The sequence below is a fragment of the Palaemon carinicauda genome, chromosome 27 (assembly GCF_036898095.1).
Source record: "Palaemon carinicauda isolate YSFRI2023 chromosome 27, ASM3689809v2, whole genome shotgun sequence".
Classification (NCBI taxonomy): domain Eukaryota; kingdom Metazoa; phylum Arthropoda; class Malacostraca; order Decapoda; family Palaemonidae; genus Palaemon; species Palaemon carinicauda.
In genome coordinates, this window is record NC_090751.1 from 35,473,922 (window position 1) to 35,498,561 (window position 24,640).

A 24,640-nucleotide genomic window follows, 5' to 3' on the forward strand; every position below is an offset into this window, starting at 1 on the left:
GGGAGGAGATGCAACCTGAACAATCGGAAGATTCGCCTTCAAGTGTTGTGCAGTCCGACCTTTCGAGGAAGGACAATGCAACACCCTTCTGAGTGGCACTTCCCTCGTCCGTGAGGCAATGCGCCATAGGAAGGAGGAGTTGATGGATCCTCTCTTTTGCGAGAGGAGAGATCTTCTCCAACGGCCTTCTGAACGGCAGCTCACTCGTCCGCGAGGAGATACGCCATAGGAAGGAGTATTTGATCATCCTCTTTTGCGAGAGGGGAGATCTTCCCTAACACTCCCTTCTGAACAGCAGCTCCCTCGTCCGCGAGGCGATGCACCTTAGGAAGGAGGATTTGATCAATCCTCTTGTGAGAGGAGAGATCTCCAACACTCCCTTCTGAGTGGCAGCTCCCTTATACACGAGTCGATGCACCGTAGGAAGGAGGAGTTGATCAATCCTCTCGCGAGAGGAAAGATCTTCTCCAACTCTCCCTTCTGAGTGGCAGCTCTCGTATGCGAAGCAATGCACCATCGGAAGAGGTGTTGATCTCTCTTCTAGCTTGCGAGAAGAGAGATTTCCCCGAGTCGTACCCTCGGTACGAAAAGAGTCTCGTTGCATTTTCCCTCTGGTATATTTGCCGCAGATGGTGAAGACTGCCGGCCTCCTCCTTCCCTATCGACGAGTCTTGTAGGCCTTAACTCTTCGTGGTTATTGCCACGTCATGCTTTTGGGCACAACAAAGCTCTTAGAGCTTTGTGAGGCTGAGCTCTTTTGGACCTGCGCCTCATAGTTTCTAACTTTAACCAGGGAGAAACAGTTGATCAAGTCCAGCACAGCATTTTTACGTTCCCTTCGAGGGAATGACTTGAGGCTACTCACCGCCCTCTTTTGTTTGGGGGGGGAGGTAGGAATACTAGGAGGAGGTGAGGGATTTCTCGCTTTGCGCAAGACCCTTGCCTCATGCGAGACCTCTCCATCAGCTGATCGCCCTTCCAAGGGTCACAGCCTTTTACCAAGTCACCGAGCGTTAGTGCGCCAATCTCCAACTTGCCGATCACCAGCAGCCTGTCTCTCGCCAACTTGTCAGTACTTGCCAATTCGTCAGTAACCTTCGACTGCTCACTAGTCTCTTTCTCGTCGTTCTCCAACGACTCGTCACTCTCCTAAAGAGAAAAGCAAACGACATCAGCCTTGCGCTGCTCGTCATTCGCCAACTCTCAGAGCGCCTAGATGATTGTCAGATGACCAGCAACCTTCAATAGCTCGCTGACAGACGGCTGCGCGCTACCTCGCTTACACAGCACAGCGACCCCAGGAACCAGCCCTCGATGGGCGCCGACGTTCCTTAGAACTCCAATCTTCCTATGAGCGACGACTTTCGCTGAAAGAGAGGCCTGCTAAGCCTCCGCCACCTCAAGCTTCTGAACTCCTGCCAGAGAGACGCAAGTATCCTCCCCATCGTTCGCCTTCGCCTCGTTCCCCTCTTCACAAACACTGAACATCGCGTTCACCGGGGAGAGCGGAATAAGGGAAGCTGCAGGAGTTCAAAGATTCCAAATAAACCCCCTTCACGGCCAATTCCTTTTCCTTGGAAGGAGAGAGCAGCACTGCAGCCTTCTTCAAAGTCCTTGACGGCAGTTAAGACTATCGCAGAAGGCCCTCTTTGTCATTCCCTTTCAGGGAGCTTTCTGCTAGTGCTGCTATTGGTCAGGATTATGGTTTGGAGCCCAGGTTAGGGCTGTTAGCCAAGACTTTGCGGCAGGTATCTCACCTGCTCGTCCTTTGGAAACTCCCAGGATCCTCTTGGAAGAGTTTTCCTCACCATCTTCAGAGCCAAGGCCAAGATCCATGGCTCCTTCCCATCGAGAAACTTTGGTTTCTGCCTCTCCCTTGAAGAGGAAAAGAGGAGTCCTTGACGAGTTAATCTCATCCAAGGTTAAGCTGACCCCAGTCAGGACGTCCAAGGGAAGGTCAAGTGTCATCGTGCCTGCTCCTCTTTATTCTTTTGGTCCGCAGCCATCAGTCCTGGTGGAAGTTTTGTACAGGGAAGAGTCCCTAACCGACTCTTGCTGGTCCTCACCCGTCGAGAAGTCCTTCGAGAACTTGGGGTAGCTTCGAGACCCGTGGAAGATACGATCCTTTTCCCTAAGGGTGACCAACATAAGGGTATTCCACCGAAACTATCCGTGCTAGAGACCTACTTCCCTCTGACGAAAGAGTCTAAGGACTCTAAGACACTGCCGAAATCTTCATTGAGGGTTACGAGACCTGCGGAGTGGGTCATGCAGTCTTCATCCATCCCCCTCAACGAAGACCACGACCTACCTTGAGATGATGTCTCATGATTAGAAGACAACGCCATCGCCACTAGTCCTACATCAGAAACTTCCGCAGGTTCTAGAAGACCGCATCAGTCTCTGTTGAATCCACACTCTTCAGGAACAACCAGATCCCAGGTCCTTTGGCACCAGTTATCTTCCTATCCTCTGGTGTTCTACGAGATTTGGGCAAGAGACTGTCCTGATAAGGAGGTTGAAGATGAGAACCTCATCCAGAGAGTCGATCTCCTCGGTTCTTCTACATTTGATATCTCCCTCTAGATGCATGCTGTACCACTCAGCCTCTGGGCTGTGGTCAGAGCCCGAATGGGACCACCTCTTAAACCTCTCAGAGATGAGGGCAACCTTCCTGTGGGCAAGAGGCACCACTCCCCTTCGATGTCGACCTTCAATTTGGGCTAGAACTCAGGGATGGGAAACAGAGAGTACGGCCAAGAGGATCACCCTAGGTGCTGGAACTCTTCCATCCGTTATGGGGAGTGTCTCCAACTATGGCAGCAGAGTTTGGTCGTGTCTTTCCCATCTGTGGAAAAGACTTCCTTCTCCCTTTGGTCTCCCCTTCTGAGGTTTCTTCCAGCAAACAGAGGGATTCATTCACTCCCCTGCCGAGCGAGTAGTTCCTCCACCAGCCATTATACAGCAATCTTCTGTCTTGCTGGAAGGATTGCTGACAGTGGCAGCAAACAGTGGCCGCCTTTCCCATCCGCGAGAGAATGTACCTTTTCTTGGTTGGTCTCTCCTCCGGGGGATTCCTCCCTCTGGTATTGGGTTCGCCCATTCTTCACCATTGCCCTTCAGAGCAGGCCTTGTCATCAGTAGTCTTGTCTCGTTAGAAGACTTGTCACCTACTGACGTAGATCCTAAGAGATTCTGTGAATTGGATTCATCCATTCGCTGCCTTTGATCTTCCGGAACAGGCCATGAGACTCGTCCCGTCAGGATGATTTGTCTTGCCGAGCAAACTCTTCATGCCTGTCGACTCATCTGCAACTCCTGACAGATATCCCCAGAGAACCCCTTCAGCACCTCAACCACATGTGATCATCTTCCACAAAGCAGTATCTTTGCTGCAACTTCACCCCTGGAGACTATCCAACTCCTCCTCTCTCAGGGAGTCTCTCTCGCAACAGGTTGCAAAGAGAATGTCTGGATACCTGGATAGCTCTTTGGCTTCGGCCAAACCAGGCTAAGTGGACTGTAAATTGGCATCAGAGAAGGGGTATCCCTCCCTCGATACCACTATGCCAGCATTAGGGGGGTTCCTCGGTTACCTTAGGTAGGAAGGCTTCTTGGTCTCGGTAGGGAAAGGCTACCACTAGTCCTTGATCCTTGCCTTCAGACCGGAAGGAATTAATCTTTCTCCACGTCTGTATTTCCCTCATACGGAGTTTGAGCCGACGGACCCTTAGTCGGAAAGGAGGCCTTGTTCCAGGATTCCAAGCAGCAGAGGTCTCCTAACCTTAATGATAGGTCTCCCACTCGTGTTGGTGGACGGACCCTTAGTCGGAAAGGAGACCTTGTTCCAGGACTCCAAGCAGCAGAGGTCTCCTAACCTTAATGACAGGTCCTATGGGACACCCTTAACGCCTCATTCATGACGATGGTCCAAGTAATGCTCGGCATTGTTTCTGGCAGCTCAGATCCCAGAATCTTAATCCTTCTGTCTGGGAGTCATTCACAACATCACCTTTGATCCAGATCAACAATTACTATGCCAAAGAGAAACTGGAGACCCTTCCTCAAGGAAACTACAAGAGCCCGCCCTGAGTGTCAACACTCATCAGCATGGGGGAGGTCAAGGGGAGACTCGTAAAGAACACACTCTCCCTGGATTCACAAGGTCATTGACCTCGCCGCTCTGAATCCAGATCCTCCTCTGACACCTTGACTCAGCACACGACTTAGGGGACACTGCTGTACTACATTCCCGATGTTCAAACAAAACTACTCTGTGGCACAGGTTCTACAGGAGGCCTGTGGAAGTGTCAAATGACCTTCACTGCCCACTACCTGCAACACGTAACCCACTGGAGACTCGATACATTCTCTATCTGTCCTGTGGTGGCTGCACAACAACTGGTCTAATACCTCTAGCTCCTGGATGGACAAGTAGCAGGAGGTTGAGGACATTGGTTATCCGGTGTTAGTCTGAGTGAATGAATAAGAATGACTGGCTCTTTATTTTCTTCATCCTCCCCTCTCAGGGAAACCAGCATCCAGGGTCCTCTGCACAGCTGACCTCAACCATCTGCAGGTAAACCATTGCTCCCTTGTGTAATCTAGTATTGTGTCAATACGGTTACGTCCCCATACCCTGGGGAGGTGGTATTGGGAATGTCTTGGTATCTTGGATGATTCCTATGAATTGCAAGAACCACATTGCTAGTATCACAAACACACAACTTGTGTAGGCCGCAGACCATGCTTAGCAAGGTGTAGGGTTTCCCCCTACTATGTGCTAACACACATGGAGGGGAATTCCTGGGTCAAAGCCAAAAAGCCAGACTGGCAGGGATGTCCACCCTCCTAATGGGTGAGTAAACCTCTAAAAATTGCGTTGGTTTGTATTCTAGTTACGGAACAAATGACAAATTTGGAAGTAATTTGTATTTTTCCTAAAGATATACACCTGTAGCTATTTATACAGGTTTTTCCACCATCCAAGTTCCCCTTGAAGTCCTACCTTTAAGCAAAGTGAAATACAGTCATAGGTGTGTGAGTGAGACGGGTAGCTACTACCCCCCCCCCATCTAACTAGGTCTATGGGTAGTTAACCCTTGCTAAAAGTCTAATGGTTCGTCTTTCAGCTTCACCCAAAGTAATAGCCATATGAATAGCTACAGTTTTGTATCGTTAGGAGAAAGGCAAATTACTTCCGAATTTGTCATGTTTGCTTGTGCTTTGATGATGTCAGCTCCATGGACAGACATTCAGCTTTACCCTGGAAAGCTCAGCCAATGTTTCAATCAGTACATTAGTAAAGCTGATAGGAGACCCTCATCATCTGTGTAGTTTCTGTAGGGGGGGGGGGGGCATAACTGCTTGCAGGCTTTACCCTGTTCCGATTGTAGGTAGTGGCCTCGTGTGCAGTGGGCATAGTTCTTGAAGAAGAATAATTAGGCGAAAAAGGATTCATCAGCATCGCCCAAGCTGATGCCAAAGAAACCCTTTGAGTCCCTCCATCCTTGCTCCGTTCTCTTCTTCTTCCAATGCCAATGGCCAAGAAAAAAAGAGAAAAGGAGTCCCCGTCTCAGCCTCAAGTAGTTAATTAATTGAGACGAGTATTCCCTTCCACCAGCAAAGGTGTAGAATACAGGAGATGGGTTCACTCTCTTGGCTAAAGTGCTAAGTTACTGGCGCGTAGGTCTTGAAACTCGCGTCATCTATAATTACATATTTTGAACAGTATAACTTGTATATCGGACGAGGTTTTAGCTGCAAACTAAAAGACGGCTCGTCAATAAAGAAAATACAGTAATGGTACAGGATTACATTAATCACAATAGGGTCCATTACCAAATAAATACAAGTCAATATAGAAAATGCAGCAATGGTACAGAATTACATTAATCACAATAGGGTTCATTACCAAATAAATACAAGTCAATGAAGAAAATACAGCAATGGTACAGGATTACATTAATCGCAATAAGGCTCATTACAATAGATAACAGACTTACATCTTTTCCTAACGCCAATTCTATTTCAAGTTCAGTCCAAGAGAACATTCACAGATGATGCCGTTAATCGACTGCGAGTGATTAGTTGTCGAGCCAAATGTGTAATTGGTCATACACACACGGAGAGACACTCCTAGATCCCCGCGTCGCTCAATGCAGCAAGGCAAGCGCATAGATGCTCACACTACGGCAGACAGTCATGCACTGCCACGGTCCGAGGGCGTGACATCACTCCGTATGGTGCGAGATGCCCCTATGAGCCGACCAGTCAGGGAGCTAGAACATAGCTACGCCCATTTAAGGTCGTTTTCGGCACTTGGAGTTGATCCTAGAGAACGTAATAAGAGAAACTAAATTAATCTCATGGGTTAACAAAGAACACAATAATTTCTTGGAAATACCTTATGTCGTATCTTACAAAAGGTAACACCATCCTGCTTCTCTCTCAAGGCACTCCTGCTGTTTTACTGCTGTTAAAAACTCCTGGAAGGACCCGGAACTTGCTTTGCCGAGGCCTGCCCTTGGTATTGGTGGTGTAGTTTTCATTAGATTCTTTTATCAGAATATAGGTTAGTTTTGCTCCTATACGTAATGCAAACCTTCAACCTTTAATAGGAGTATGCTTTCAGCAAAGCTGGAATACTATAAAAAGAAGGCAAAGACAGAAATTGATTGTTGAAAGTTTTTGAGGAAGTAATGAAAATTACAAGGTAGAGCTTGCTATGTATTCCAGTATTGACAGTGAGGTCAAAAGAAAAGCCATGAATGACTGGAGAGATTATTTAGACAGTAAAGCAGATGTGGCTGACAAAGCTATGACTTCAGGAAGTGGCTATGGTGTAAGAATTCCTCATAGAAATATGAATGAAATCTCGACTAGGGCAAAGTTGAAGAAGCATATACCTATCAAAAAGAGAGATGGCTCTGTTATAGCAACAGAAGATGAAGAAAGACAATGTTGGATGGAATAGTTTAGTGAGGCTATGAATAGGAGATAAAGGGAATAATTTGATTGATATACCTGATGCTGATGAAGACCTTGATGTTCCCATGAATCAATTCAGTGTGTTTGAAGTTGAAGCTATCCTAAATAAACTAAAAGAGAGGGAAAGCCCCTGGATACGATGGAATAACTGCCGAAGTGATACTGGCCAAAAATAAAGTGACTCTGAGACTATAGTAATGCTCAACTTACGAGTGTCCTAACATACGAGAAATTTGAGATACAAGGAAAGTTTCGAGCAAATTTTTGCCCCGAAATACGAGACAAATTTAAGATACGAGGATACGAGACGGTTCCCTATGCGGCCGCTAGGTGGCCGAGTGTGCGAGAGGCTGCTCACCAGGACAGCTGTGACCAAGTTGTGGAATGATCTTCCTAATCGGGTGGTTGAATCAGTAGAACTTCAAAAGTTCAAAGTTGGAGCAAATGCTTTTTTGTTGACCAGGCGGACATAGTCTTTTTATAGTTTATTTGACATATTTGTATTTGATATTTTTGATAGTTTATTATATGACATGTCTGTTTTGACGTTGTTTCTTATTTTAGAATGATTTATTGTTAATTTGTTCTCTTCATTTAGTTATTTCTTTATTTGCTTTCCTCACTGGGCTATTTTTCCCTGTTGGAGCCCCTGGGCTTATAGCATCTTGCTTTTCCAACTAGGGTTGTAGCTTGGATAGTAATAATAATAATAATAATAATCTTTCCCGTCGGATCTCTGTCGTGTAAAGTTATTTCCGAGCATCGGCCGTAGTGTTTGCATTTTTTATGTGTTTTTTGCGTTAATCAATACAGAATTAAGTGAATAAGCAATGGGTCCAAAGCAAGCGAGTGCAAACAAGGGTAGTGGAAAGAAAAAGCGTATGATGACAATCGAGATAGAGCATGAAATAATCGAAAAACATGAGAGTGGTGTACGAGTGACTGAGCTGGCTCGCCAATATGAGAGGAGTACATCAACAATATGTACCATCCTCAAGCAGAAGGATGCTATAAAGAGCACCAAGCCTTCCAAAGGACTAACCATCCTTTCCAAGCTGCGCAGTGATATTCATGACGAGATGGAGAGGCTTCTTTTAATATGGATAAAGGAGATAGCGTGACTGAGACGATAACCTGTGAAAAGGCCAGCAGAGTCTACGATGACTTGAAAGGAAAGCAAGCAGCTGAGAGAAGGGAGACTTCAACGCCAGCGGAAACCTTCAAAGCCAGTTGTGGCTGGTTGGATAATTTCCAAAAACGGACTGGAATACACTCGGTTGTGAGGTATGGGGAAGCAGCAAGTTCCAACTCGAAAGCCATGGTGGACTACGTCAAAACCTATGCCTCAGTTATTGCAGAACAAGGATACATCCCCCAACAAGTGTTCAACTGCGATGAAACTGGCCTCTTCTGGAAGAAGTTGCACAGGAGGCCATTCATCACGGCAGTGAAGAGACTACCGGGCCATAAACCCATGAAGGACCGGTTAACTCTAGCCTTGTGTGCTGCCTCTCCATCATCCTCATCAGAACCTTTACTTTTGTTTTCATAGGATATGAAGCTTTTTCAATTATTTATTTTTAAATCCTTACGCTCAAAATGATCTAAATGAACAGAAAAGGATATTCAACTATAGACTTTGCAGAGCTCGCCGAATATTAGAGTGCGATTCGGAATACTGAAAGCAGTTCTTCGAATATTTTCAGCTTCAATTGATTTAAAATTAGAAAACACAGAGAAGATTGTATTGTCATGTTGTTTGTTGCACAATTATCTTCAGCGTTCTTCTAAAATTCCAGATGTGTCGATGGATTTGCCCTCTGATTATCATGCACCATTATTACCTGACGTAAATGGACATGATACTAGAGATGCAAAAAAAGTTAGAGAAATGTTTGTGAATTATTTCAATGGTGAAAGTGCAGTACACTGGCAATTAGAGAGGTTTTGAAATTTTGTTGGTATCTGAACATTATAATGATTGCTGTTTTATGGGTTATGAATGCTAAATATTAGATATTTCAAAATTACTTTGTACGTATGGATTGCCTTAAAAAAATGAGTTTCATTTATATACGGAATTATTATATATTATTGTACATGGTTAAAATTAATATGTTCTTTTCATGATATACAAGAATGCAACATATATTAGTTTCCCTTTCCTCTTGCACATTAGACACAGAAGGGCATGGTGTTTCTGATTATTTTATAAATGATAGAATATCATAATACCATAGAGTTGGTTCATTCACCTCATCAGTTCCTGTGCCAGATTTCTTGGAGGCTTAAACTTTTTTTTAGTTTCTTTCGAAACACAGTGCGCATATTGTTGAGCTTTTTTAGTCAACATGTCTTTATTTGCTTCTGGACACTTTTCTTCAAGTTTTTCTATCAGAACTTCGTAAGGCTTGTTTTTTAGCGTTTCTATCTGAATTCATTTTGCTTTTTTACATTCCTTAGGAATGGATGACACTTATCCATATACCAAAGGCACTTCCCCCAATTTTGGGGGGTAGCCGACATCAACAAAGAAACAAAACAAAAAAAGGGGACCTCTACTCTCTACGTTCCTCCAGCCTAACCAGGGACTCAGCCGAGTTCAGCTGGTACTGCTAGGGTGCCACAGCCCAACCTCCCACATTTTCCACCACAGATGAAACTTCATACTGCTGAATCCCCTACTGCTGCTACTATGCCCCCTGTGGCCACGGGGGCATAAAACAATTAGAATAGCGCCAACGTTATCCCTGCGTGTCGTAAGAGGCGACTAAAAGGGACGGGACGAGGGGGCTGGGAACCCCCTCTCCTGTATAAAAAATCCTGTGAGACAGCAACAAAGAGATGACACTTATCTATATACCAAGGCACTTCCCCCAATTTTGGGGGGTAGCCGACACCAACAATGAAACAAAACAAAAAGGGGACCTCTACTCTCTATGTTCCTTCAGCCTAATCAGGGACTCAACCGAGTTCAGCTGGTACTGCTAGGGTGCCACAGACCAACCTCCCACATTTCCACCACAGATGAAGCTTCATAATGCTGGCTCCCCTACTGCTGCTACCTCCGCGGTCATCTAAGGCCCCGGAGGAAGCAGCAGGGCCTACTGGAACTGCGTCACAATCGCTCGCCATTCATTCCTATTTCTAGCACGCTCTCTTGCCTCTCTCACATCTATCCTCCTATCACCCAGAGCTTTCTTCACACCATCCATCCACCCAAACCTTGGCCTTCCTCTTGTACTTCTCCCATCAACTCTTGCATTCATCACCTTCTTTAGCAGACAACCATTGTCCATTCTCTCAACATGGCCAAACCACCTCAACACATTCATATCCACTCTAGCTGCTAACTCATTTCTTACACCCGTTCTCTCCCTCACCACTTCGTTCCTAACCCTATCTACTCGAGATACACCAGCCATACTCCTTAGACACTTCATCTCAAACACATTCAATTTCTGTCTCTCCATCACTTTCATTCCCCACGACTCTGATCCATACATCACAGTTGGTACAATCACTTTCTCATATAGAACTCTCTTTACATTCATGCCCAACCCTCTATTTTTTACTACTCCCTTTACTGCCCCCAACACTTTGCAACCTTCATTCACTCTCTGACGTACATCTGCTTCCACTCCACCATTTGCTGCAACAATAGACCCCAAGTACTTAAACTGATCCACCTCCTCAAGTAACTCTCCATTCAACATGACATTCAACCTTGCACCACCTTCCCTTCTCGTACATCTCATAACCTTACTCTTACCCACATTAACTCTCAACTTCCTTCTCTCACACACCCTTCCAAATTCTGTCACTAGTCGGTCAAGCTTCTCTTCTGTGAGACAGCAACAAAGAGATGACACTTATATATCTCAATAAATCCGTCCCCAAACCCCCCCCCAAAAAAAAAAAAAAAAAAAAAAAATTGTCCCCCCAAATCTCAGATATTATGTTTCCACTACTATTTTTTCACTCGAAAGAATAAAATAATGAGGCTTCTGATATAGAGACTGACCAGGTTAACTCACCCAGCCACAAACAAGCAGTTCCAGTTGGGGCAAATGACATCTTTCTGTAAATGACCTCCTTTAGATCTGAACGAACAATCGATTGTAGCAATTAGACCATGCAATCAGATTGGAGGATCAAGATGAACACTCACACAATGATATGCTGAAACTCCACCCACTTTGATCTAATCTCACAGATTCAGTTGCTAGTGAATGGGCAGCCTTTGGGTAGCAAGTTGATGTTTGGGAGTTAGCTCCCACAGGTGTCATTGGTGGAAGAATTAATTCCATGAAATTTCCTTAAAACTTATTTATTTACCTTTTTTATTTTTATCCTCCCCTCCACAAAAAAAAGAATGAATAACATTGATAATGTTTCCCTTACACCTGGATCCCATGGTGCACCCCAGACTGTTGAACTTCTATGCTAATGCCGGTAAGGAAAGTCTTCCTTACTCTTTTGACTTGGCCATATCTTCAATTCCAGAGGATGACGCCACCAAAAATGATCAATCTTTGGACCCTTGTACATCTAATTTTTGCATGCTGGGACCTTTCATTCCAACTTCCCCAGGATGTCAGATTATTAAAATCTTTGGTACTATAAATGAAAATGTAAGAGTTGTATTTTGTAAGGTCATTACTCATGATATGAATTATGAAGATTCAAAAAAAATTTAAACCTTTTGGAGAGATAGTAAGGATTAAATTGAGTCTCTCAAAAGACAAGCCAGATTTTGAGGCTTACATCCCATTTGCTGACCCTTACCAAGCTAAAATTGCTTTTTTCAATATAGAAAATGGTAAATTTTCTAACATCTGTCGAGTGAAATTACATAGCATTCAAAACATTTTGATTTTGAATTTGAATATTTACCCAAATGCTCTGCCTTATAGGGTAAAGTTCAGGATATGGCTCATAGAATCATACCTGAACCAATGTGGTATGTTGTGTCGTGCAGGGAAGGGTGCTATAACATTATTAAGGGCTAAGAATGTCTTGTCTTTCCTCACAATGCTTATACCATGCAAGGTGTATAATTTATTATGGAGATCTCTATGAGTTTTCAGAAGAGGTGCCTGCTTACTGTTTTTAAAAGTTGAAATTCTGAAATTAGACAACAATGCTCTTATAATTTTCAATGCCTTATCTTCAAGACTATCAGCATTAGATACTTAAACATTGCTGTCAGGAAATTTTACCTAAGACCAATGTAGTGGTACAAGTGTTACTAGTTTGGGCATTTGAATTTTAAATATACTAAGAGAAAAATGTTATACCTGCTCAAATCCATGATACTTTTACAGGTTGTTCAACAAACAAGTTTTGCTACCATTGTAAGGACACTTCCTCTCCAAACTCGAGACATTGTCCTCTAAATAAATTAGGACATGCTATAATTGAAACTGCTAATAACGAACATATCACCTTTGGTGTCGCTAGAAAAAAAATTTAGGTAATAGTTCAACTTATACTTGCATAATATCCTAGCACTCAGATTCAACTAATAGTTCGAGAAATTATCGTTCTTTGGCAGATGCTAAATTTCAGAATCCTGATAACTCCTCCAACTCATCATCAAATCCCTCAAAAACTAATCATCGGGAGAATTCTATTCACAGACAGAGCAAATGTCAGTATTACCAAAATATCAACCTAAACAAGAAGCCCTAGTTCTTGTACAGAACAGGTTTGACACACTTGTTACTTGACATCGCCAAGGGAATGGGAAATCCTTCAAAAGTAGAGATAGTTGATCTTGAAACCCCTAAAATCAAAATCTGAGAGGAAAGAATTTGTAATTTAAAATTATGACCCCTCCAAAAAAAAAAAAAGTAAACAAAAAACAATGTTTGACTAGGCCTAAAAAGGTTTTCTCAAGAATCAATCTAATGGAAGGTTCACTTGAAGATTCACCAAATACAATTTTTGCAGAATTAGTGACATTATCTCAATTCCTGCCCACTGAATCTGAACCTGAATCCATCACTAACCAAGCTGTTTTACCAGGGAAAGAGCCATTTTTTGTAATTGGTATAGTAGAAAAATTACTTCTCTGGTCGTAGCATCAGAAATTGCAGTCTCTTTACCAAGAGAAGTGCCTTGTATTCACAGCAGAGAAAGACTAATGTTCAGCCTTGAGCAGAGTATTCTGATGGGGGGGCTTAAACCTTTCTTCCTTGTTGGAGTTGTCTATGTTCATGAGGAGCTTCGAACAGTCTTGCCTCCCCTAGGACCTTCTGTCCCTGGAATGGCATATGACCCGTGTTCTGAAGTCTCCTGTGTGCCCCATTCAAGCCTTTGTGAAGAATATCAGACAGAGACCTGACACTTAAGACTTATGTTAGCCCTAGTTATGGGGAAGCAAGTGGGAAAGCTTCATGGAAGAAGTAGAGACCCCTCCTACCCTACAACAAACTCCAGGCAACTAGCATATCTGCTAGTAAATTCCTCTCCCATCTGCTGATCAGCCTGCAGGAAAGACAAAGGGGGAAGGTGTAGGAAATCCCATGAGTGTTTCCTCTAACAATTGCCATGGGTCTGGAACAGGGAACAGAAAATGCCACGAGTAAGTGGCCAAGACCCAAAACCCGATATTTCTCAGTATCAGGTTTGATTCCATCTCTTTTTCAGAGGGGACCAGAAAGACTGGCTTCTCTATCCTGTGAGGTTCTACTGTGCTATCATATGAGGACTTGATGCTAAAGGCCTGAGCACTAAATAGTTTTCTTATTACTAGCAGGATAAAGAGAAAGATATCAAAGAACAGTGCTTATTTCTGGCTTCATGAGACCATAAATTGTGTATATTCTTCAACCAGCAAGGAGTTGAGGAGGTCTAACTCGAACAAAGGCTCATGAAGTTAGGAGTATCAGGTCCACCTTAGCACTCCATCAGAACTTGTCAGTGACTCTGTATACCTACAAGTACAGGGGTACCGTTACCCTTGGTCCCTCACATGACAGAAGCATCTTGTCAAAGATAGCAGTTTTGACATAAGGCTAGAATAAAAGGTAGAGTGACTGGCTAACTCTTCTGGTTTCCCCCTCTCTTGCGGGTACAGCAGTTGTGACTGCTGTGAAATGGATCGGACACAAGATGCAGGTAAACTTTTTAACTGAGCAATGTTTGTTTACAGACAGTATCTGATAAGAAGTATATCCTTCATCCTCATAGTTTAAGGGAAGGATGGATAAAATATATTCAATCCTATTTATCATAATAGGTATGGATATACATGAGGACATAGGTTTTACTGTCACCGAGTACCATTTAATCTTAGTATGGGCCTAACCTAATGCCTTCAGCATCCCTATGCACAAATCTGTAGGAAGTTACCAGGGGACATCACTTTTATTCTTGTACAAAACCAGTTGCCTAGGCATTTCCTAGGAAAGTTGAAAAAGACAGAAATTTGATTCATAGGGACTTCTTCCCTCCTAAGGCTGAGTCTCTTATTAAAGGTGATTGGTGTTTTTCATAACTATACAAACCTTAGTTCTTAAACTTATACTTCCTGCTTCAGCCATCCTACTGCTGCATCCCCTTTTGGTAGTTATAACTGCCTCGTTGAATTTTAATGGTCATTCCAGCTTCACTAAAATCTTTTTCTTATTTATTTTGAACGCCATTAGATGTAAGATTTACATATACTATTTCTACTCCCTTTATCAGTGGCATGACATAATTTATGTCCAATAATTACTGGTTATTTTCTCATTATTATTTACATTTATAAAAATTTAATAAGATATGTAACATTATATATCAATGGAAAGGACATTTAGTCATCTATACAATACTGTATGCGTTGAAAAGTTCTCATCTAATTTCTGTGCTAAAATATGTTTAGTAAAACGTCCAAAAAAGAAAAGGGCTGGGGCCCAAAGTCACAAATTAATTTTTAATAATTGTGATTTTTGTTTCATAGAAATAGTTTGGGATTATCTGGATGCCTACGCTTTCCCCTTTGTCTTATTTACCGGCAGGCTAATCAACAGAGTGCTGATCAAGCCAGGTCTCAGATGGAAGAGGGATTTACTAGTAGATATGCTTAGTTGCCAAGAGTAGGTTGTAGGTCCAGAATGGTCTCTACATCTTTGTGTAGTGGAAAGGCTTCCAGCTTTGTGGGGCTCACTGGGAATTCATTTGTATTCTACATAGCTAAACAAGAAGCTCCTGGCATTATTTTTTTTTTATAGATCCATGGGCAGTGTTAGAGGAAACACCCGTGGTATTATCTGGATGCCTACGCCTTCTCTCGTTCAGTCTTATTTGCTGGCTGATAACAAAGTGTTGGTCAGGTCTTGGCTGGACCAACCTGCTCTTTTAAGATGGTCAAAAGCCATGTGGAAGTGGTATCCTAATCTGTCAGCATCTCTATCACAAATCACAGACTTACTAGTTGATATTCACTTAGAAGTGCTTTTCAATCATGTTAGTGGAAGGCTACTGCTCACTTAAGAGAATAGACCTCTCATCATTGTGAGAGTTGTCTATGCTTGTGAAGAGCTTCGAGCAGTCTTGCCCACTCTGGAACCTTAGTCCACTAGAGTTGGACGTGACCCGTGTACTGAAGTTTCTTATTCATCCGCTGTATGAGCCTTTTAAGGTCATTAGACAGAGATCTGAATCTCAAGACTTTCCTTTTGCCAGTCTTAGCATTGGCAAAGAGAGTCGAGTTGCAAGGATACTCTGGAAATCTGGAAGGTCTCCTTAGTTTTGTGAACAAATTCATAAGTAAAACCCAAAACCTGTTGGCATATAACCCAGGTTTGAGATGGAAAGATGCTTTGGTATCCCTTGAAGGCTCTGCTGTACTATTCTGAAAAGAACTGGGTATCTCACACTTGGGTATCAGTAACTCTTCCTTAGCACAGACAAAACCAAGAAAGATGTGTTGTAGAACATTCTCTTTGTATGACAATCAAAGAGCATATGCTTTGACCATTTAGGGGGGTCGAGGTGCCAGATCAAACTAGAGCTCACAATGTCAGAGGTATTGGTTCTACTTTAGATTCAAAGATTCTTATAGTTTGACGTGTGAAGAAGTTTGGAAGCACCACAAACAACCTTTACAGCCTTCTATTCAAGGAAGTATAACATAAGTCTTTCTAAACTTTAGTTCTTTGTTATGTGGTAGTTACTCAAATAGTTATGTAGCCAGCACAGTTCCCATACTGGACAGAAAGCATCTTGTCTATGATAATGCGTTGTTAGTAGATCTGGAGGAAATGTAGAACGGCTGTCTCTTCTGTGTCTTTTTTCATGCCCCTCACCTAGGGATGAAGCATTCATACTGGTACATGCTGGGTCTGATATTAAGGCTGTTAATATACATTTCCAAGTATCACTCTTATTAAATATGATCTGTAAATAGTAGTTCACCCCTATCCTCCCTAAGGAGGGGTAGGGTGGCTGAAGAATACCAACCTAATGGCCATCATACACCAGGCATTTCATTCTAGGCTGCATATCCATTTCGAGGGAGAAAGATTCCTTCATTGACCAATTACCAAGTACTGGCCTGGCCATATCAGCCTACTCATCCCTATTCTGATAGGAGGTTGCTCATTCCCAGACAGGACCAGGGAGACTGGCTTAATCCATGGAAGAAAAGGAACAGAAGAGTGGATAGGGCAACTCGCCTGTGTTCACCACCTACCATTAACTGCCTCAATGATGTTTCCAATGGCCATTCCATCTCCACTGAACACATTCCCTATTTTAAAGGACTCACGGTTGTATAGTTGGCAAAATATAAATTACTTTTAAAATTTGTGATTCTCCCTAAATACTTATGTATACTAGTAGTAGTTATCCCTTTCCAAGCAAAGTTTTCTTGTACCCAATGCAGCATACAACTTGAAGAATGAGGTACCTTGTTTCCTTGTATTATTGGGTCCAGATTTCATCTATATGGTACTGTACTTCTGGCAGATCACTCTATGTATTGATCATTTTCAAGAACTTTTAAGTACAGTAATTGAATAAAAAAAAAAATTATATAATGTGTATTTGGTAATTTTCAATTTCATATAATTTCTCCAACAGTATTTCTATAATTCTTATTCAGTATCCTATTTACTTTTCAGAGATTTTATCATGGTGCTTATTATCATTAGTATGCCAGGCTCAACACTACGATCACTTAGCCGCCGAGAAATTGAATTGTATTATAACATGCCTAGTGATATGCTGCGAGTTTTTCCAATACTGGTCTTATCTTCTATTCCTTTTGGACAAAATATTGCATTTCCTATTGGGTAAGTCACTTATTTTTTATGAAGAGATTTCAGAAATTTTGTTTTATGTTATTCATGCATTTTCATTTTACTTTTTTCAGCAAGTGTGTCATGATTGGTTATCATAATATGAGTGGGATGAAAAGAGCATGGTATAATACTTAGGCTAAAAGGTTAAAGGAAATAAACAAAAGAAAATATTTGTGATTTAAAAAAGAAGAAATGGTAGAAAGCAGACATGAAAAAGGGTAAATGAAAAATTAGAATAAGGACATGGCCCCTGCTCACGGGCCACTTTTCAATGGACAGTGGCTACCCCTGTTTTGTGGCGAAAAATGAAACGCACGTGTTTCTGTGGATGCCCGCACACGAGCCAATTTTTGTTAGTGGGGTGTTCTTAGCTTCCTGCTCCACTTTTTCATGGCACCACAAAACAGTGGCAGTCACCATCCACTGAAAAGTGTCCCGTGTGCGGGCAGCCTAATAGTTCAACTTTAAAAACCTTAACTTAACAGATTTTTGTACTCATCATACCCATTATCATAGTTTTATTTCTATGAATCTGGCCTGATATTCAAACAGTGTTGCTTTGATTTTTAAGCGCACTCAGTATCAGTGCTACCCTAAAAAAACTAAAAATTTCCTGTTTTCTTCTCTTCAAGAGGCTTATGCCTCTTGCACACCAAGACAACATCTGGTAGCCAAGGCCAATAACCATAGTGTGGCTAGGCCGTGCCTGCCTTTTTTTCAGTCTTCTTGTCACTGTACTGTCTTATGGTTAACTTTAATTACTCCTACTCCAGATTTTAAAAATCTGTTTAATAATGGCTATTTGGAGTTGTCTTCATGAATGAAATTGAGTATTTTCCTTTGTGATTTTACTGTAGTTTATTTAGCTTTTAATTGGAGATTTATTCTTCTGGAATTATTCTTTATGTTGTTGAAAGTATTTCACTTAGCTTTGTGAAGGTGTTTTGTTATTATGTTTATAAGAAGGTGATTTGCCTAAAGTTGTTCTTCTAAAGTTTTGTTCAGCTGATAACTGACAGCTTTGAGTGTTCAAATGTTAAGTAAATTAATTTTTAAATATTTAACTTAGCCGGTGAATATATATAGCTGCAACTCTGTTGCTCGACAGACAAAAAACTGTAAAAAAAAAAACTTGCCAGCGATCGCTATACAGGTTGCGGGTGTGCCCATCAGCGCCAACTGTCGGCCAGATACCATACTCAATGTAAACAAAGACTCAATTTCTTCTCTGTCGACGTGTCGACAAGACGTACTTTACTCGCTGTTGAAACCTGGAGTTTTTCCCATCATCTTTGGTGAAGTACTTTATTTTGGTTTTGAGCTTTCGCTGTGCAGGGTTTTTCTTCAAATAAATCCTTGAACTCTTTTTTGTATCGGATTCATTGTTGATGACTTAGATCGTTTTTTGGAATTTTCCCTTGACCAATTCAAAATGGCTGACCTTTCACAAGTTCCCAAGTTTAGAAAATGCAATGCTAGGGACTGTTCGAGGCGTCTTCCAAAGGCTTCTCTCGACCCTCACACTGTTTGTTCCAATTGTCGGGGTAAAACCTGTCAATTGGAAGATCGGTGTGAGGAATGCGTGGGCCTTTCGGAATTCGATTTTATCGAATTTGAGAAGTACACACGCAGGCTAGAGAGAGATAGAGTAAGGAGAAGTTCTTCTAGGTCGATAGATTTTTCCTCTCCTCATGCCCCTCAACCTATTCCTTCCCCTGTAGTGGTTGTTCCTAACCCCCCTCCTAGCACTCAGGAACCATCGATGGCTGACATGATGCGTGCTATCCATGCCTTGGGGGAGAGAGTTGAGTCCCTTGCAAGTGACCGCAATCAACTCATGGCGGATGTTAAGGAGCTAAAGTGCCAAAGTGCCGCGGGAAGTGATAAAGTGCCTAGTGAAAGTGTTGTGAACAGTGTTGCGCTTGAGGGTTCGTCTGTTCGTGCCTGTCGTCCTCCTAGTCCGGGACCTCTTGCAAGCTCCCAAGCCCAGGGGAGAAGCAATGTCGTACGACGCATGGGTTCGAGAGGCCTTGATCAGCGAACAGACGTTCCCTCCATGGTATCAGGCGTATCTCCCCAAGATCGCCCCTACCTACGTAAGACGAGAGAGCCCGTTTTTACCTCGTCGTCCGAAGGTGTTTCTCGTAAGAAACTTTGGACCAAGGTCTCACGACCTTTAAAACGTAAGTCGGTCCCTTCAGGACAAGTCCAACGTCCTGGTTGTAGCCACTGGGTCAGTTCGGACTCGTTGCCGTCATCTGATGACTGCTCACCGCCTAAGAGAGGCAAAGCGGTACCGCCTCAGTCGCTTACCCCGTCTGTTGCCGCACCTGCTCCCGTAGACCCTCAATGGGCTTTGCTGCAAGACATGCAGTCCAAGCTTGCGTCCTTGATGGAGGACTTTAATGCGGAGAAGGTTGCTGCTGAACCTTCTGGCCAACAACCTTCCAAGTGGTCTGTTGTGCGTCCTATTGACGCTGAGGTAACCTTCTCGCGTCTACCAGTTGAGGTGGTTCCTCCACCGATGCGACCCAGTGGGGGTTGCCAGCCGCACGTTGACGTTAAGTGACGCTCGGAGGTGGTTGTTGACGTTCAGGACGTTCAGCAACCATCAGAGGTGACTTGTTTTGACGCGGTGCGTCAACCTCCGCAACCCGGTATGGTGTTGACTGCACAACCCAGACGGTCTAGACAGTCTCGGGTGGACGCTGTGCGTCCTCGCGCACCCATGGTTGTTGACGGTTCACAGACTGTGCAGCAGTTCCATGACGTTGCGTCCGGCTCCGTCACGCATGCACCTGTACGACCGGACTCAGCGAGCCAGACGTTGCCCACTCCGTTGCCGTTTCCTCATCAGTTTTCGGATGAGGAACTATCTGATGAGGACGTTGCTGAACAACAAGACGATCAACAGTCAGAACTGGACGAGCCTAAGGCAACTCAACCATCCTTGGACTTTAGAAAAGTCATGGCTGTATTCAAGGAGTTGTTTCCTGACCATTTTATTTCTGTGGCTCCTCGTTCTCCGCCGTCAGAGTTTGTATTAGGCGTGCCTGCTACCGCACCTGCCTTTACTAAACTCGTTCTCTCACGCTCATCCAAGAGAGCTTTGCGGCTGTTAGGAGACTGGTTAGAGTCTAAGAAGAGTTTAGGGAAGACAGCATTTGCCTTTCCCCCATCTAAACTCTCTTCTAGATCGAGCGTCTGGTATGCCACGGGAGAAGTTCTCGGCTTGGGAGTTCCTGCCTCTGCCCAGGGCGACTTCTCAAGTCTTGTAGACTCTCCCCGCCGCCTTGCCATGAGACGCTCGAAGATTTGTTGGTCACCATCGGACCTGGACCACTTTCTTAAAGGGATATTTAGGGCTTTCGAAGTCTTTAACTTTTTAGACTGGTGCTTAGGAGCCCTGAGCAGGAAAATCTCTTCTGCAGATAAGGATATTTCTTTGCTCATTATGTCCTGCATGGACAAGGCCGTCCGTGATGGGTCCAATGAGCTAGCTGCCTCATTCACGTCCGGAGTCCTGAAGAAGCGAGAGTCTCTCTGTTCTTTCCTGTCTGCTGGAGTTACGCCATGCCAGAGATCTGAACTTCTCTTTGCTCCCCTTTCCAAGTGCCTGTTTCCTGAAGTCTTGGTAAAGGAAATTGCCGCTTCGTTAGTTCAAAAGGACACCCACGATCTAGTTGCGTCCTCGGCTCGCAAAGCTCCCCCTTTGCCTACATTGTCTGCTAGACCGAGGATAGACACTCCAGCGTCTCGCTTTATTCCGCCCTTTCGTGGCAGAGCCTCCAGCAGAGGAGGTGCTTGTGCCGAAGGGAAACGAGGGAAGAGGAAAGGACCCAAGTCCTCCAAGGGCAGAGTCTGACTGCCCGCAACTTCAGACAGCAGTGGGAGCCAGACTCAAGAACTTCTGGCAAGCCTGGGAGAAGAGAGGTGCAGATCAACAATCTGTGAAGTTAGAGAGGGATACAAAATCCCTTTTGTACGCAAACCCCCTCTAGCAACGTCCCCCATCGATCTCTCTCCCAGGTACAGAGAGGAAGAAAAGAGACAAGCCCTGAAACTGGAAGTGTCTCTTTTGCTAGAGAAGGGAGCGGTGGTCAAAGTCTCGGACCTTCGATCACCGGGATTTTACAACCGTCTCTTCCTAGTTTCAAAGAAGACAGGAGGTTGGAGACCGGTGCTAGACGTCAGTGCTCTGAATGTCTTTGTCACAAAGACGAAGTTCTCCATGGAGACCACAAAGTCAGTCTTAGCAGCGGTCAGAAGGGAAGACTGGATGGTCTCGCTAGACCTAAGGGACGCCTACTTCCACATCCCCATTCACTCAGACTCCCAACCTTTTCTGAGATTCGTCTTCGAAGATGTGGTCTACCAGTTTCGGGCCCTGTGCTTTGGCCTAAGCACAGCTCCTCTCGTGTTTACGAGGCTGATGAGGAATGTGGCCAAATTCCTCCACTTATCGGACATCCAAGCCTCCCTTTATTTGGACGACTGGCTTCTCAGAGCCTCTTCCAGTCGTCGCTGTCTGAAGGATCTCAAGTGGACTCTAGATCTGACCAAGGAATTGGGACTCCTAGTCAATTTGGAAAAGTCGCAGCTGGTCCCATCCCAAACTATTCTGTATTTAGGGATGGAGATTCACAGTCTAGCTTTTCGGGCTTTTCCGTCGGCCCCCAGAATAGATCAAGCCCTGCTATCCATCCAGAAGATGCTGAAGAAGGAACGCTGCTCAGTCAGGCTGTGGATGAGTCTGGTAGGGACGCTGTCATCCCTGGAACAATTTGTATCACTAGGAAGACTACACCTCCGTCCTCTTCAATACCATCTGGCTTTTCACTGGAAAAAGGACAAGACGCTAGAGGCGGTCTCGATCCCGATTTCCGGAAAGATAAAGTCTTGTCTGACTTGGTGGAAGGACAATATCAACCTAAGAGAGGGTCTTCCCCTGGCTGTTCAGACTCCCAACCACGTTCTCTTCTCGGACGCATCGGACTTGGGCTGGGGCGTGACACTGGACGGTCGGGAATGCTCAGGTCTGTGGAACTCGAGTCAGAGGAGCATGCATATCAACTGCAAGGAGCTGTTGGCAGTTCATCTGGCCTTGAAAAGCTTCGAGTATCTCCTTCGAGGCAAAGTGGTGGAAGTAAACTCGGACAACACCACGGCCTTGGCGTACATCTCCAAACAAGGAGGTACCCACTCACTGACGTTGTACGAGATCGCAAGGGACCTGCTCATCTGGTCAAAAGGTCAAGACATCTCCCTAGTAATGAGGTTCATCCAAGGCGACTTGAACGTCATAGCAGACTGTCTCAGTCGGAAAGGGCAAGTAATTCCAACCGAATGGACCCTCCACAAGGATGTGTGCAAGAGACTTTGGGCCACTTGGGGTCAACCAACCATAGATCTCTTTGCAACCTCGCTGACCAAGAGGCTTCCAATCTATTGCTCCCCAGTCCCGGACCCAGCAGCAATACATATAGATGCCTTCCTCCTAGATTGGTCACATCTGGATCTCTACTACGCATTCCCACCGTTCAAGATTGTCAACAAGGTACTGCAGAAGTTCGCCTCTCACGAAGGGACAAGGTTGACGTTAGTTGCTCCCCTCTGGCCCGCGAGAGAATGGTTCACCGAGGTACTTCGATGGTTAGTAGACGTTCCCAGAAGTCTTCCTCTAAGGGTAGACCTTCTACGTCAGCCACACGTAAAGAAGGTACACCAAAGCCTCCACGCTCTTCGTCTGACTGCCTTCAGACTATCGAAAGACTCTCGAGAGCTAGAGGCTTTTCGAAGGAGGCAGCCAGTGCGATTGCTAGAGCAAGGAGAGCGTCTACCATTAGAGTCTACCAATCGAAGTGGGAAGTCTTCCGAGACTGGTGCAAGTCAGTTTCTGTATCCTCGACCAGTACCTCTGTAGCTCAAATAGCTGATTTTCTCTTATACCTGAGAAAAGGACGATCCCTTTCAGCTCCCACTATCAAGGGCTACAGAAGCATGTTGGCATCGGTCTTCCGGCATAGAGGCTTAGATCTTTCCAACAATAAAGATCTGCAAGACCTCCTTAAGTCTTTTGAGACCACCAAGGAGCGTCTTTTGGCTACCCCTGGATGGAATTTAGACGTGGTACTAAGATTCCTCATGTCAGACAGGTTTGAGCCGTTACAATCAGCCTCCCTGAAAGATCTCGCTCTTAAGACTCTTTTCCTGGTATGCTTAGCCTCGGCTAAAAGAGTCAGTGAGATTCATGCCTTCAGCAAGAACATCGGATTTTCGTCGGAAAAAGCTACTTGTTCGCTGCAACTTGGTTTTCTAGCCAAAAATGAGCTGCCTTCTTGGCCTTGGCCTAAATCTTTCGATATTCCCAGCTTATCGGAGATCGTAGGCAATGAACTAGAAAGAGTCTTATGCCCTGTTAGAGCTCTTAAGTTCTATTTAAAGCGTACTAAACCTTTACGAGGCCAATCTGAAGCTTTATGGTGTTCAGTTAAGAAACCATCCTTGCCTACGTCAAAGAATGCTTTGTCATACTTTATCAGATTGTTAATACGAGAAGTTCATTCACATCTGAGTGAGGAAGACCAAGCTTTGCTTAAGGTGAAGACGCACGAAGTTAGAGCTGTAGCAACTTCCGTGGCCTTTAAGCAAAATAGATCTCTGCAAAGTATAATGGACGCAACCTATTGGAGAAGCAAGTCAGTGTTCGCGTCATTTTACTTGAAAGATGTCCAGTCTCTTTACGAGAACTGCTACACACTGGGACCATTCGTAGCAGCGAGTGCAGTAGTGGGTGAGGGCTCAACCACTACAATTCCCTAATTCCATATCCTTTTAATCTGTCTCTTGAAATGTTTTTAATGTTGTTTTTTTATGGGTTGTCCGGAAGGCTAAGAAGCCTTTCGCATCCTGGTTGATTTGGCGGGTGGTCAAAGTCATTTCTTGAGAGCGCCCAGATTAGGGGTTTGATGAGGTCCTGTTGTATGGGTTGCAGCCCTTGATACTTCAGCTCCTAGGGGTCTGTCAGCATCCTAAGAGGATCGCGAGGCTCCGTAAGGAAGACGTACTTATAAGGCAGAGTAATCGTCTAAGTCGACTTCCTTACCAGGTACCTATTTATTTTGTTTTTGTTATTTTGATAACTTCTAAAATGAAATAAAAACTCTTAGCTCATAAGATGTAAACATATTTAACTGGTCTCTACCCACCACCCTGGATGTGAATCAGCTATATATATTCACCGGCTAAGTTAAATATTTAAAAATTATATTTTAATTATAAAATAAATTTTTGAATATACTTACCCGGTGAATATATAAATTAAACGACCCTCCCTTCCTCCCCAATAGAGACGC

At 44.0% G+C, this 24,640-nt stretch overlaps 1 protein-coding gene across 2 annotated transcripts in view; it reads left to right on the forward strand.

Annotated features, from left to right (window-relative positions):
- Positions 1-24,640, forward strand: part of LOC137620681 (LETM1 domain-containing protein 1) — a 113,155-nt gene that overhangs the window by 35,402 nt on the left and 53,113 nt on the right. For both annotated transcript variants that reach the window (XM_068351027.1, XM_068351026.1), the window contains exon 3: positions 17,106-17,276. In XM_068351027.1, the coding sequence (XP_068207128.1) occupies positions 17,106-17,276 (171 nt within the window). The remainder of the gene's footprint in view (positions 1-17,105; positions 17,277-24,640) is intronic.